Source organism: Macaca mulatta, chromosome 12, assembly GCF_049350105.2.
Source record: "Macaca mulatta isolate MMU2019108-1 chromosome 12, T2T-MMU8v2.0, whole genome shotgun sequence".
Lineage (NCBI taxonomy): Eukaryota > Metazoa > Chordata > Mammalia > Primates > Cercopithecidae > Macaca > Macaca mulatta.
The window spans coordinates 82,595,024-82,611,363 of NC_133417.1; the positions used below are offsets into that span (position 1 = coordinate 82,595,024).

General features: G+C 39.7%; 1 protein-coding gene and 1 long non-coding RNA gene across 2 annotated transcripts in view; one reads left to right on the forward strand and one right to left on the reverse strand.

Annotated features, from left to right (window-relative positions):
• Positions 1-16,340, reverse strand: part of PDE11A (phosphodiesterase 11A) — a 462,469-nt gene that overhangs the window by 51,469 nt on the left and 394,660 nt on the right. The window contains exon 16 of the mRNA XM_028830876.2: positions 2,232-2,309. Coding sequence (XP_028686709.2) covers positions 2,232-2,309 — 78 coding nt within the window. The remainder of the gene's footprint in view (positions 1-2,231; positions 2,310-16,340) is intronic.
• LOC144333422 (uncharacterized) overlaps positions 1-16,340 on the forward strand; it is a 50,251-nt gene that overhangs the window by 5,261 nt on the left and 28,650 nt on the right. The gene's annotated exons all lie outside the window — the stretch shown is intronic.

Consider the following 16,340-nt stretch of genomic DNA (forward strand, 5'->3'; position numbering starts at 1 on the left):
TATTTTAAAATTCTCTACAGATGGTGCTCCCTTAGAGCACCACCCTTGGTGCAAGGTGGTCAGAGCGTAACCATGAAATGGGGGAGGGAGGGCAGATGAGGGGAGAGGGGAGAACCTGGAGCACCTCCATTTTATGTACCATGCTTCCAAATAAGATATTTCTTCCACATGGGGTTCCTTGTCAAAAAAGTTTGAAAATCTCTGTAGGAAAATATCTAAGTAGAGAAACTGAATGAGAACTGGCATTTCAGGAAAAGAGCTCAGAAGAGAGGCTAAGCCCAAGAAAAGGGCTGGCAGTCATTTGAGAAGAGATAGTAGTGACACTAGAAGGATGCTGAGGAAAAAGAGAATAAAAAATACATTCCTGGGGGACAGTTCTGTTTAGGGCTAGAAAAAGACTAAGAAGGAAAGAGTCAGAAAGAAAGAGAATCCAGAAGCATATATAGCTTTGCAGAATCCAAGACTGGAGAGGGTTTTAAGAAAAGAGAGGCCAACTCAATTAGGGGCTATAAAGAGATCAGGAAGCTGAAGAGAACAAAGATTGCAGCATTTAATACTTGGAAGGTGACTGTGGTTCAACAGAAGCAGAAATCACATAGTACAGACTTAATTCCTCAGTAAGGAATGGGTAAATATTCTGTGTTGTATCTGTATTTTGGAATACTGTGCAATGATAAAAGACGATGAGGTAAAAACACGTAAAGAATTCCAAACCATGTAGTTGAGTGGAAAACCAGGTTCACATTGGTATATAAATATATAATTTATGTTAAAATAGACAATCAAAATACACACTAAACAGTATTTTTCCTAAGGGTACATATGTATGTAAGTGCTTTGGAAATGGTCTGGAAAAACACAATATACAATTAACAAACTACAGCTGTGCAACCAGTATGGGAACTGGGGGTTGAGCTCAAAGGAGATCTGAGGGCTTATTAGCAATGTTTTGATTTGTTACAGAAAATATATACTCATATAATTACTCATGGAATTAAAAATTATACAAAAAGAAAGAAATTGCCTTGCAAGAAATTAGGAAGTGTGGAGTGAAGTGTGGGAGTGAAGGGAAGGAGAAAACTATGATGGGACCTGGAAAAAAGGCAGCCTGTAGGGATGACTTTTTGACTGGGGAGGCAGAAGTGTGTTTTTAGATTTAGAAAGGTCATGATGAATAAAACAGATTTTGAAAATGGAAGCCAAAGGAGCATGATTGATAGAGCCAGGTTGCGGTGGCGGGTGGGGGGTGGGGAGGTGGAGGGAATAGAATTAGGGCACCAGTGGAGGGGCTGGTCTTGAAGATGAAAAATGAAGAAAAAGGTCTGTAAAGATAATATAGAGGAATATTAAAGTATAGAGGAAAAAACTAGAGCCCTCTGGGGAGAGGGCTGCAGGAAGGTGATATGAGGACAGCTACAGAGGGTGGGGCAGGCAGTGGCCTGTGTTCAGAAGATGGTGCCAGAGATTTTATATAGCAGATATGGCAGGACTATGTCAAGGTTTCCGCTTGGGGTAATCCATTAGTTGCCTGGTTGTGGAGCAGACCCAGTGTGCCCTAACCCTGGCCTCAAGAGCTCTCTCAGCAAAACTTAGCAATGTTAGAACAGGAATAAGACAGTAGGAGGTCTGGGGTGGGTGAGGTGGAGAGAGTGGAAGAATGGGGTATGAGAGAAAGAGGAATGGTGCCCAATCTCTGGAGTGGCTGCAAGAGAGGTTAAAATCTGCCCCATACACACAGTGTGTTGCTACTGTCCTTTCTAAACAACTTGGAAGATGTCCCAGGCAAAGGCTAGAACAGACTTCTTATCTCCACCTCCAATATTGTTCTGATTGGTCTATTGTCGCTAAAGAAAAGCAAAAGTTACTCCCCACTTCCTTTGTACTATGTAACTCTGATTTCTAGGGTACAAAAATCCCTTCTCCACCCAACTTGCACCCCAGCTTCCCCAGAAAACAGAAGAAATCGTGGCTTGCCAAAACTGAACTAATTTGAACTTCATTTTCTAAATTTGATGGCAGAGTTTTTGGAGAAGAGACAAAAATATAATACATTATAAGATGAAAAGACATTCTCAGTAATTTCTCTAGTTATCCAACTGATCTCTGAATGTTTTGAATGTAAGCTAAGATTTGTTACTTTAAAAGTCACTTCTATGCTCTTAGCACTGTCAGAAAAGCATGGCTAAATGTCCAAATAATGAAGAAACACATAAATAAGAGCTTTTTCTTACCGAAATACATCACGATGGTTTTTGATGTTCCAATCGTATTCTCCTTTACTGACAAGTTCAAAGAATTCAGTTCTCCTCCTGCAGGAAAATCAAATGAAGAAAGAAAGAAAAAAAAACTGGAATGAGATTTCCCAGTCTGTGGGGTGACATAAATACATTTATGGGAAAAACATAAGACCACCTGAACCGAGTAACTTAATATTTGAAATCATGAGGCTAAAGCACTATCAAAATAAATCACTTTCTAAAAAATGTTGAGGCTTCAAGGAAAAGCCACAATCATTTCTGAATGTATTTACAACAGAGGAGATTATAGAGCCATAAAACAGAAAACAATGTGGTGCGGCATTTAGGATTATGTGCTCTGAAGCCCTTGGGACACTTACTGAAAGTCAGAGAAGGGAGGCAAGGACAAATAAAAAGTGGGAACAACTCTAGAATGTTCTTTTATCATCCAACAAAGAATTGAGCTGTATGATGATCCAAGATAAGATAAACTCCCTGGTAGTAAATTCAAGATAAATATATTTTTTTCCAGGTTAGAAAATAACTATTTCACCATTTCAGTGCTTAAATGCATAGACTATGAAGTCTGTAACCATGTTTAAACACTCGCTTAGCAACTCACTTGCTGTACAACTTTGGAAAGTTAATTAAACCCTCTAAGTCTCAATTTCCTAATCTCTAACACAGGGATTTTAGTTGCTAACTCACAGAGTTACTGTGAGGATTAAATGAATGACATGTGGAAAGCATGTAGCATAGTGTCTCAACATTTTAAGTGCTTGACCCTGTAAACCGAAAATAAAATTCTAAGCCCCCAACCAAATAAATGGACTTCTCCTCTTGGCCAAGGGCATTCCTAAATTAACCTGAAACTCTAGTTCAGGCCATGATGGGAAGTGGGAGTTGGACATGCCTCATTATTCCTTCCTCCCTTTTGCAATTCAGATACAGCTGACCAGCATTAACATTAAAACAGAGACCTTAAGACTGACAAAGCAGACTCTTTGTAGCAATGAGATACCAACATGACAGATAACAGGCCCTAAAAGAAATCAAAGTATTTTATCCCAGAATAGATTTATTTGACATATTTTGAAATGGCCTTACAAAGCTGTCTCTTGTGGAGAAAAATCTACATTCTGTAGAGAATCCCCTTCCCTTTCCAGGTCTTTGTCCTAATCCAGAAGAGAATTAAGTAAGAGCACTTTTAAAGTCTGATAAGAAACATTTACAATTTATTCTCTTTGAAGGCTGCTACCTGGAGGCTTCATCTGCATAACAAAAACATTTGTCTCCACAGCCCCTTATCTTAACCCAGACACTCCCTTCTATTGATACCAGGTCTTTAGATAAACCCTTTCAACTAACTGCCCATCAGGAAATCTTTGAATCCACCTATGACCCGGAAGCCACTCCCTCCTTCAAGTTGTTCCGCCTTTCCTGACTGAACCAACATACATCATACATGTACTGATTGATGTCTTATGTCTTCCTAAAACATATAAAACCAAGCTGTAGTCCAACCACCTTGGGCATATGTTCTCAGGACTTCCTGAGTCTATGTCATGGGCATGTCCTTAACCTTGGCAAAATAAACTTCTAAATTGATTGAGACCTGTCACAGACACTTTTTGGTTTACAACTCACACGTACAGCCATGGATATTCATTTGGAGATGTATAGATATGGAAAAGACAAGAAAAGAATATTTTAGTTAGATGATTTTCATTTTTAGTGAGAAAAGGAAAAAAAGAGGACATCACCATTTTGATTTAAGAATCACTTCCCAAGTTTTCATCCTCTTGGCACTTGCTAATGAGAGAATATTTAAAAGATCCTAACACACCATTTCCCAAAGTGCATCTCTCAAAATGCTAGTCTTAAGAGGTGCTCCATGTGAAGATGTTCCTGGCCAAGTAGGTTTGAGAAATGCTGCCCTTAATATACCTCTCTTGGAGACCCCATCCATATTAACCGTTGAAGTCTCTGAGAAATATGGAGGTAGAAAAGCCTGTTTAACCTTATTTCACCACAAAATTCCACATAGTACTGATGTTTCAAAAACTACACTTTGGAAAATACCACCATGACATATAATTTATGGTAGAAATCAGACCAGGATCTCAGAAACAGTGCTGACCTGCTGTACTGGGGGACAAAGGACAAGAGGTTGAGAACAACTGGCTCCACTGTGTCTGGTCTGGGGTGCTCATCACCAACTGACCAACTGTGTGGATTTCTTGCCAATGGGTCAGACTAACTACTAAAATTACTTGAAAGGAGACAGGTCAGGAAGACAAATGTATAGCTCACTTCTGTATTAGAGACACAAAGACAGGTCCTGGATCTATCCTTTCAAAATGATGCAGGTCAAGGCCATACTAGGCCATACTACATAGAGCATGGAAGAATCTCCAAGACAACCTTACAGCAGCTGGCGAGATAGCATAGCCCAATTACATAGAAGGGTTCAGGAACGCCTTCTGCTTTGGGTGGGCAAGTGTATACATTTCTTTTCTTCATATAACTTTCTTATCTTCTTCACTTGACCCATTCCATTCTTCATGACCAGTGGTCGTGCCTTTTTCATATTACTGACAAAGCCAAGTAAAAAGGGCTCCCTGGATAATCTCCAACTGGCCTGTGCACTGGGAGGATGGGTGAGGCCTCGGGAAGTTTGTGCTGTTTGCAGTAGGGAGGAGCCTGGCCCCTTCTGTTCCCACGTGGGAACCTGGGATTCAATCTGTGAGATGGGGGCCTGTTAACAGGAACTTCTTTTGCTTTGCTGAGAGTCTTTTTCCTTTTTGCCCAATAAATTCCATAACCTCTCACTCTTCAAAGTGTCTGCTTGCCTAATCTTTCCTGGTCGTGTGACAAGAACCCAGTTTTTTCTACAACATTACCATCACTGACTGTGAAGTGAAATAGAAAGGGAAGTGGTGGAGTGGAAAGAGCCCAGGTTTGGACCTGCGTTGACCTGGGCTTAATGCTGACTGTCACTTATTAGCTGTGTGATCTTGGGCGAGTGACTTCACATCACATTGCTGAGCCTCAGTTTCCAGCTTTGTAGTGAGAAATTGAGATAAGGTGCACTAAACATTTGGCCCTGTTAGATACTCAATACCTGAAACTATGGTTAATTTGTAAACAATATTAATACTATTACTGCCAACAATAATACACAGTGGACTAACTGGACTAATGGAGATCTAACAGTTTGCCCAGTTTTCTCCTCTCACTACATAGAAATTCATCTTTTTTTCAAATTATTATGAAGTCTAACAAGTATTTATTGAGCATCTACTCTGTACCAAGTCTTTTTAGGCTTTATGGTCACAGGATAATTGGGGGTTTCTTTCAAATGTCTCTGAGTTTAGCCAGGGCTACCAACAAATAAATAGATAATTCCCTCTTTAAATGTAATATTAATGAGAATAATAATACTGGGACTAGAGTGAGCTGAGAGAGGCACTTGCTTGGGGCACAAAATTGAAGTGGGTGCCAAAAAATTTACTTATCAAGATAAATATTTTAATGCAATATTTAACAAAATAAAAATAAAATGCAAAAAATCCATAATGAACACAACAACAAAATTCCAAATAAAGACAAGATCTGAACTGGTACTTGAACCACTCACCTCACTTGCTTCACCCTAGTTCCAGCCCTGATGAGGATGATATTCACTGGGTCTTTACCGTGTTCCTGGCAGACTTGCTGGGGTCTGGCACTCACTACTCACATGACTGATCTTGAGTAGGTTACTTAACCTTGCTGGGCTTCCGTTTTCTTATTAGTAAAAGAGTTATAGTAATGGGATCTACGTTGTAGGGTTGGTGGGAGGACCAAATGAAATTATTTATGTAAAACACTTTAGCAGATTGCCTGGCAAAATTAGGTTATCAGTAAGGACTCGTTACTGTGATTAAGCTCAGAAGGGTGAGTACCTCGCTCAAGGTTTCACAGATGGTGAGTGGCAGAGCTGGGATACAAACACAATAGGTTAAAATAAGAGCTGTCCCAAGCAGCTAAGATACATTCAGGGTGTCCTTGGAGCACAGAGGAAGGTACTTCGCTTGGCTGGGAAGATCCTGGAGGATTGTGAAAGACTTCCTGAAAGCTTGTCAGCCATCATCCTTGTCATCACATGCTCCTGGGTGGCCATTTTAATTCTATGAGTTATTCCAAGAAATTGCTAGAATGCAAGCTTCATGAGGACAAAGGCTTGGCCCACTTTTGTTCACTTCTGCCCCTCAATATCTACAACAATGCCTGACATGTAATAGAAGCTCAATAAATATTTGTTGAATTGATGAATGAATGAGAATGATTATCTCAGAAAGCTAATCATTAAACAAACAAACTCTTTAAACACTGGTTTCACCTAGATCCTAATTTTTCTAGGGGCTTCACAGTTGCCATTTGGAGAGACTGAAGTAAGTAAACAACACAAAATCTATTCAAGAAAAGCCCTGTCAGATTCTTGCAGAGTAGATTCTAACTTGAACCAAATGGGCAACATAACAAGTTGTAGGAAGTAAGAACACCATTTCCATCCAATATCTGACTCCCTTCCATTAACTATTGTTATATCTGTCCATAGTATGTTCACTATAGGGAACATAACATCTTTGATGCAGAGTGAAAACATGTTCCCTGGGTGCCTAACTCATTGCAGAAAACAAATTCCTTTCTTTCTTTTTTTTTTGAGATGGAGTTTTGCTCTTGTTGCCCAGGCTGGAGTGCAGTGTTGCGATCTTGGCTCACTGGTTCTGTGGCGCGATCTGCCTCCCAGGTTCAAGCGATTCTCCTGCCTCAGCCTCCCGAGTAGCTGGGATTACAGGCATACACCACCAGGCCTGGCTAATTTTGTATTTTTAGTAGAGATGGGGTTTCTCCATGTTGGTCAGGCTGGTCTCGAACTTCCAACCTCAGGTCATCTGCCCGCCTCAGCTTCCCAAAGTGCTGGGATTCCAGGTATGAGTCATTGTGCCCGGCCCAAACTCCTTTCTTTAAAAAATACAAATCTGTGATATGACAATCAAACAGCATCATGAGAATAAATTCCCCAATGATAGAAATTTTAACAGCTAGAGTTGCTGGTGTGAAAGTCTTAACAGAATCAAAATCAGTCATAGACTTCACATCACATAAGCAACGCTAGGACAAAAAGAAACATCCACTATTCCTCAGGGACAGTGAGAGGAGCCTTTTTATCAGATATATCAAAACGTAGCATACTAATTTGATTCTTCCTTCACAGACAAAAGGATGGCTGCTTCGTGATAGGTTCTATTTACTCTGTCGTCCCAAGGTTTGATTATGTTCTTAGGAGATAATAGGAATCTCTCTGGATAATAGGAATCATGAGGAACTGATCAACTTGTATACTTTTGTCAAGAAAAACATGAGAGGCCAGGCATAGTAGCTCATGCCTGTAATCCCAGCACTTTGGAGGGCCAAGGTAGGAGGAGGATTGCTTGATCCCAGTAGTTTGCTCTTTACTCTGTTCAATCTATATTCTCTGTTTAATAAGCCTTAGAAACAAGGTGGGATTCCATCTCTACAAAAAATACGAAAATTAGCCATGTTTGGTGGCACGCGCCTGTAGTCTCAGCTACTAGGGAAGCTGAGGTGGGAGGATGAATTGGGCCTGAGAAGTCAAGGCTGCAGTGAGCTGTGATCACGCCACTGCACTCCAGCCTGGGCAACAGAGTGAGACTCTGTTTCAAAAAAAAAAGAAAAGAAAAGTCTAGTCACTGGTGGAACCATGTATAATACATCTGGTAATGCATTTAGTCACATACTACATAGCCAAAGAGATATTTTAAAGTTTAAATCAAAGTACATTTAAATTTTTTTTTTTTTTTTTTTTTTTTTGGAAATGGAGTTTTGCTCTTGTTGCCCAGGCTGGAATGTAATGGTGTGATCTTGGCTCACCGCAACCTCTGCCTCCTGGGTTCAAGCGATTCCCCTGCCTCAGCCTCCCAAGTAGTTGGGATTACAGGTGGCCACCACCATACCCAGCTAATTTTTTTTTTATTTTTAGTAGAGATGGGGTTTCGCTATGTTGGCCAGGCTGGTCTCGAACTCCTGACCTTAGGTGATCCACCCAACTTGGCCTCCTAGAGTGCTGGGATTACAGGCATGAGCCATCACGCCTGGTCACATTTAAATTCTTTTAAAGTTCCTGAAAAAAATCCTTCTTGAAAGATCAGGAGATAGAGTTAGTCATCTTCACAAGGCTACAAAAAGGATTTTGAAGTGATGATATGGCAAGATCATGTAATAAATTTATTGTGCATATTTAATAAATTTAAAAGGTATAAAAACTACACAATGGACACACATAGAGTTTCCATCTACCTCCCTGCCTAGAGATAAAGCCCTGTCAGTCCTGTTGAGGCCCTGTGCACCTCCCAACTGTTGCTTCCGTCTTCTTCCCACCCACCATACAATGACCATTTTCTAAATTTTGTATAAAGCATCATCACATATATCCTTATAATTTTACTAGGCAAATTATATATAATATTGCTCTACATGTTTTAAAAGTTTATACAAATAATGTCATCATAGTGTATACATTCTCTGGCAACTTGCTTTTTCCATTCAATGCTTGTAAGAGTCACCCATGTTGTTATATATAATTCTAGGCCATTTCTTCACACTGATGTATGCTATTTCCATCTATTATTATACCACTGTTTATTTACCCATTTCCTGGATGATGAAAATTTATATTATTTCCAATATTTCTTGCTATTACATACAATGCAGCTATGAACCACCGTGTACATGTTTCCTTGTGAATTTGTGTGAGTTCTCTCTCTCTCTATGCATATGAATATGTACACGTATATGTAAAAGTGCTGGGTCATAGAATGACTTATTTTCTATGTTTGAGTTTTCATTATAGTTTTAGACTGGTAGGGCTGTATGGAACTTTTGAGAAAAATCTCCTATTAATTCTCTCATTTTATAGGTGAGGAAACTCAAGGTGAAGGAAGGTGAAGTGACTTGTCCAGGGTTCCAGGGCAGTTACAGGAAGATCTAGGTAGATTACAAGTCTCCAGCCTCCCGGTTCTGCCCTCTGAGTTAATCTTTGTAAACTATGTGTAGCATAAACCTTTGGGCTAGATAGCTTTTCATGTTGTAAGTGTATGGACAGTGGGGCCAGCAGCCCTCATGTGATGTAACGGCATCACAGGCTGCTGTACCAAGGCAATACCAAGTATCAAGGTAGACATAGACAGGGCTCTTTCCATCATCAATAAGGGGGTGCTCCAAAGAACAACTGCAGATGGCCTGGGCCAGGTTGGTGGTTCACAGCTCCAGGTGATGTATTTCTGACCTTCTCCCTAGTAATACTCATTACAAAGTAACAATGTGAAATTCACTGTGCTTTTGGGAACAAGTTTGCCCATACAGCTGTTCTGTTAGCATCTAAGTGTATATGTGTATGTAGATTAAACAGAGTAAACAGCATGAACATATGTGAAAGTGTTAGAATCTAAATGTATATGTGTATATAGATTAAACAGAGTAAACAGCATGAACATATGTGAAACTGTTAGAAACAGGGGCATTTTTAGAAGCATGAGGCTGCTAAAAAGAATATTTGAAAATCCACAAAATTATACAACACTCGCTGGATCCAGACTTCTCTGTCATGAGGAACTGTATCATTAACTTCTCACGCAGATCATGGGGAACCTTGGTTTTCAAGGACAATGGTAAGTACCTCAGCTAGTGAAAGCAACTTACTGGAAAATCTCATTTATAATCAGATATGTTTTTATTAGGCTTTTATCCTGCTCTCCTGACATATGTTCCACTCAGAAAAATAGCAGTCTTTAAAAAAGCATCATTTGAACAGAACTGCTAAAATTACTTTCAAAAATAATTCTAAAGATTGGTTACCAGTCACCCATCACCACATTGAAAATCTTTCTGGTTTGTAATTTATCTGCAAGGCATCTTTTATTTGTAAAATGAGAAATCACCATTTCTGTGTACATTTTAATCATGAATTTTTTTGCAAATTTATGTATCTATACATGTACTTATGTATACATATTCTTTATCTATCTATTCATCTAACTTCTTTGAATCTACTAAAAGTCCATAAACTTTAGGAAGGTTTTACTGCTGAGGTGGCAAATCATCACTGTAACTCTCCTCAATTTCTTTCTTCTTTTTTTTTTTTGAGACGGAGTTTCACTCTTGTTGCCCAGGCTGAAGTGCAATGGCGCAATCTCGGCTCACCACAACCTCCGCCTCCCAGGTTCAAGAGATTCTCCTGCCTCAGCCTGCCGAGTAGCTGGAATTACAGGCATGCACCACCACACCCAACTAATTTTGTATTTTTAGTAGAGACGGGGTTTCTCCATGTTGGTCAGGCTGGTCTCGAACTCCCGACCTCAGATGATCTGCCTGCCTTGTTCTCCCAAAGTGCTGGGATTACAGGCATAAGCCACTGTGCCCGGCCCATAACTCTCCTCAATTTTAACTCCAGACTTGTCAGGCAGGGGTTACAGGGTGTGTGGATGTGTGGATGGGGTTAGTTGGTGCTTTTGGTCTTCTAACAGCTTATTCAACAGGCAAATCACACATCTGCAATTAATTGTTACATGCAGATTCTAGAGAGATTTCTGGACTTTTTTTTTGCATACAAACATTGGAGAAGAATAGAAAATTAATATACAGATGTTAACTCCAGTTATTATGACTAAAGAAAAAAAGTGTTCTATTTAATTTTGAAGTGAATTTTCTCCCTGCTTTAGACTAGCACTGATAATACAAGGGCCGGCCAAGAACCTGAGTGAAATGACCTGTTTGATGCTGTGCTGTTGTTGATGGCGCAAATAAAACTGGCAAAATGCAGGAAGTAGAAAGATAAGGATTACTCTAGATGTTGAAAATGGCAGAAGATTAGAGACCACAGGGCCCTAGCAGTCAGTTCAGTCAAACCACAATCACCAGGCAAAGAAACGGTGTAAGCCATGGCTTGACCGGGCGCACTCCAGCTGCTCCTGCATTCACTTTGACACAGCCCTTCGCTGCTGGGTGTTGCTGCCCTCTCTCTTCCCCACTGGGCTCTGAGTGCCTGAAGGTAAGAGCCATGTCCTATCTGCTTGTACATTCCCAGCAACTAGCACAGTGCCTGGCACAGAGAAACCATTAAGAAGTGCTAGTTGGATACATTTCTCATTTTTTAGTCAGTTGTGATATCATGTGGATGGGGATATAGAATGAGTATATGGAAAAATGCCTTGAAATATGTCAAGAAATACCAAAATACTTCCTCCATCAACCTACTACAGAGGCTGCTGTCCTAATGTTATAATAATATATAATTTTAATTAGTTAAGTCATCAGGCTGTGTTAAAATATAATAATGTTTGGGATAGAGTAATGGCTTAAGTTCTATCAGTTATTAACACCTTATTACTATCAGTTTGCTTTCATCCTTTCCAATATGGGGTTGGTTGACTGCAGGCAACTGTGGAAGTTGAGAACACTGAACACAGTTGGCTTTTAATAAATATTTGTTGAATGATGAATGAATGTCCACCTAGCAGTAGAAACATTTGTTGAGTTCCCACTGTAATTTTTTAAAATGAATTGTCTAGATATTAATCTGATTTTTAAAAGAATGGCCAAACTATCACATTGAACAATTTAAAACAGTTTAGTGCATTTTTCTGTCATCATTAGATGCTTTTGAGAAATGCTATTCACTGCATCCCTCTGGAAAGACAAATACAAAGAAACCATCAGACTGGGCATTTTCCAAAATTGCTGATGAGTGCAGATCGCAAAGAGAAGTGGCAAATTTTCAATTTGAAGATAAGTCTGATTAATTTAGGAAACCAATCTTAAAAGCATTGAGCACCCAAGTGGATTTATAATATCTGAATTATTGGAAAATTATTGGCTTAAATCATGGTCTGAGGCATTGTGTCACGGAGAACTGATCACAGACAACTTAGTGACTTTGGACAAATTACTCAACCTCTTTAAGCCCAGTTTTCCCTATTTATCAGATGGGGCTAATAATATCTACCTTGCACATTGATATGATAATTCAATATCAGAAAGTTATTTTGAGAACTCATTATATCAGGCAGTGTGTCAGGTTTTGTGGGTTCCAAGAGTGAGCTAAAGAGTAAGGTGTCTGCATTCATGGAGCTTCCATTTCAGTGCTGATACAGGAAGATACTGTAATGCCTAGAATGGTGCTGGGCATGGAGCAGGCACCTAGAGGATGAGATATAGTGTTATGTAATCACAGCCTGTTGAGGATCAATGCTAAACTGTTTATTGCTACCCAATAGCAACAACCCCTGTGACTGTATTAAAGCTAAAGAATTTTCAACCCCTGGTGCACCAGCTTAGCTCAACTGCACACAAGAAGCCTCTAATTGCAGTCTTAGCCCCACCAGATTGGGTACTGCGCACCACTGACCTGCAGCCTCCACACCCACCCTGCACTCCCAGTGGTGGGGCCTGGCATTAGTTGAATTGCTAACACTTAGCACGCTGACATGAAGTGTGTTTGAAACTAGCTTTAGACATTTACATCCTCAAATTTCTGCTGTTTCTAATGCCCAAATATTTCCTGGATTGGCCCCAGTTTCCCCTTGAGTACTCTCGGACTATTATATAACTGCAGAGTAACTAAGAACATTTTGGAGTCTAACTACTTGGTTCAAATTCCAGATGTACTATTTAATATTGTGAGCAATTTACTGATCATTCCAAACCTCAGTTTCCTCATGTGTACTGTGGGGTTAATGAGAAAAGAAAAAACAGCTCAGAGCAGTCTGAGCTCCTTGCAGGCCCAGAGAGTCATGAGTATGGGACTTCAGTCAGGCTCCCCACTCCCCTACCCCATGCTTGGGGACCACTGTTGAAAGTCATTTTGTTTCTGACTAGCTGCCTCACCCACTATCTTCATGTTCCTAGAATTTGTGATACAAAAGACAATGTAACAAAGCCAATCAATAGCTTATGTTATGTTAACGTAAATTCTTGGTAAACAATGCAGGAATTGTCTTTTCTTTCCTTTTGAAAATCCACTTGTAGCTGCTGCTAATTGGACTGTATATTCAGGGCAACTTGAATCCATGCTCCTGGCTTGCAGTCCTCAATCTTGGCCCAAATAAACTCCCTACTTATATTAATTTTGCCACAGCTTCTTTCTTTTAGGTTGACATTAATAATAGTACCTATTTTAATAGGACTGCTTTCACTGTTGAATGGCGTAACGTATACAAAGGTCCTAAGTAAGCACTCAAAAAATATTAGTTGTTGTTTTTATTATTAATAGTGGAAGGTGCATAGGTCATCTTTGTAGATATATATGCAGATAAATAGTACAGGACATTTGTACCATCCCTTTGAAGTTATAACATTTGTAATTTTAGATCTCTCTGCCCACTCCAACAAGCATCATCTTTTATGGTGCATATTTTATTAAGTTTTCTGGCTGAGTGATTCCTTTTTTTATAAGGTACTTTACATTGTCAAAGCTCTTTCATAAAATTAATCTCTTTTCACTGCCACAAGGATCCTAGGAGATTAGAATGGATGATATGCCTATACCCCTGTTGCTGACAAGGAAACTGAGGCAAAGAGATCCGACTCTCAAAGCTGGTGAAATTACTACTAACTATCAAAGCCTTATTCACTGCAGGGACTCAGAAACAGGCACAGAAATCGGTTTCAGAAAGTCGCTCAGCAGTAACTGGAAAGCGTTTTCAGTGAGTTGGAAAATCAGAATGAATCATTAACCCCAGGCTCAGGTTGTGAAACTCAGAAATTCACATTAAGGATTTTGTTTGTTTTTGTATTTTAATCTTGTGAATTCTGCTTTCATATGCCATTTGAATGACAGACTCCCAAGGACACACAAGGTCTTTAGAAATTAAAGTCATAAGTTTTCATGGATGTTTTTGAGTCTTTCCACATTTCCATGAATCTTATATATGTTTTTCCTTTTAGAGCATGGCAAGAAACCTTGCCTCTAGGAATGAGTCAGAAACCTGTCTCCAAAAGGCAGGGCTCTACCCTGCCCAGCCTGGCCCTTTCCTAGAGTGACTTTCTCCCTCTAGGAGAGGAAAGCAGTGAGCTTCCTTTTTGGTTTCTTCAACTGTATTATGAATTTTGAGTTGAGTAGTCAGGGCAGAAGAACCAACAATAATCCAGACTTCCAGAAACGAGTTGTACGGGGGGCCTCATATCCTCTTGGCCCACCCACCCCTCTCCTGCCATTGCTGCTACACGCAGTGCCTCAGCGGTCCTGAGGATCACATACTTTCTGTCCTGGCACTGCTGTGACTTCATGTGTGGGACCGGGATGAGATGGCTGCAGGAATGCCCAGTCATCAGGCACGCACAACCTGGAAGTACATGAGAGTTAACAACCTACAGATCGACATTTCGTTGATGAGGATGGTGGGTGGTGGACAATTTTGAAGTGCAAAGTATGAGACTTTTCAGATGGTCCCTGCAGGATCAAGACTGGTTGACCATAGTGGTGAACAACAAAGAAATGTGGCCTTCCTTTCACTGGCTTCCCTCCTTCCCCATCTCACTGTCCCAGACCCTCACTCTTATTCTTGGTGTCATTTCCAAAACTAAACTACCTGAATGCAAGCCTTTATCTCCAACTTTGCTTTGGGAGAGGACACGGGGACCCCAAGCTGGTGTTTAAACTGATTACAGAACACCTGGAAAGGGTCAACATTATCACATAATATATCCCCAATTAAAATGACAATTCTTTCTTGATTCTTCCATTAGAGAGGGGACCATGGTGATTGAAGAAAAAGCCCTGAAACAGGAAGTGTGGGTTCCAGTTTTACCAATAATGAGTTATGTGACCTAAGCTACGCTATTTAACCATTTGGACCTCTGTGCCTGATCAGCAAAACAGGAGATGAATTGGATTGCATCATTTCTATGATCCTTCCGATTCCACAATTGCACATATATTAAATAAAAACTTCTGGGTGACAGTTTGTAGTAGCTGCTTTCCCCCTCATTATAACCCTAGGGATTGTTCTGGCTAAAAATATGGCAATATTTGAATGCAACTTTAGACAGGCAAGTGAATCAATCCTCTGAAAGTCTTGATTAGAGAATGGGCAGCTATTTAGAACCTCAAAAAACAATAACGCTGACGAAAAGAGAACAAGCCAGCTTCTCTGGGAGTCAGCAAACATTAGCAGGGGCTGCAGCATTAAGATAAGAACAGAGTAATGAGAAAACGAGTTGCAACCAACTTCGTTGACTGCATGCCAGCGGTCACTCAGTGATTCGTCAAATCCCTAACAGGGCTTGATAAATGGGCTCTGAGTGTTGAGGTTTTTTTTCTCTCTCTTTAGAAGTTACTTGGAAGCATGGCTTGGGAAAATGCTTCTACTTTGAGAAAAATAACACAAGATCCTGCAAGTGTCAGGGACAGGCAATAAAACATTAAAAGGATACAGATTTTCCATAAATCCCAAATCAAGGAGCATTAATCCAGAAAACAGATGAAAGATCATGACATTTAAGTCAACGAAAGGGCCACAAAACATGAAAAATAAATAGGTTATAAAGCAAATGAGGTTGTAGATGTCACCATTTCTAAGACATGAGATAGGTACCGTTATCTCTATTTTATACTTGAAAGAAAGGCTCAGAGAAATAAATAATTTATCTGGTGACAGGTAGTTAGTGGCAGAGCTAGGATTTTAATTTTTAAGTATATATTTTAAACTAATTAAAAATTATATTTATCAAAGTAATACATGAACATAGTTAACAAATCAAATAGTACTAAAATAGATATAATGAAATATAGCAGTGTTTTCCACTTTGCTGGCTTTTGTCCTTGACCTGTGTTTCCTAATGCTTTCATTTCATTTTTTAATTTGGCTATCATGTTCTTAATTTTCGTAAGTGCTTTCTTTTTCATAGTTGCTCCTATTGTTATTTTTAAAAAGCATCCTGTTCTTGTTTCATGGATGTAATATCTTAGCTCTCTGAGAATACTAACAACAGTTTTTAGCTTTTTTTGTTTTCTTCCTCTCCCTGTTTTCCCTGAATTTC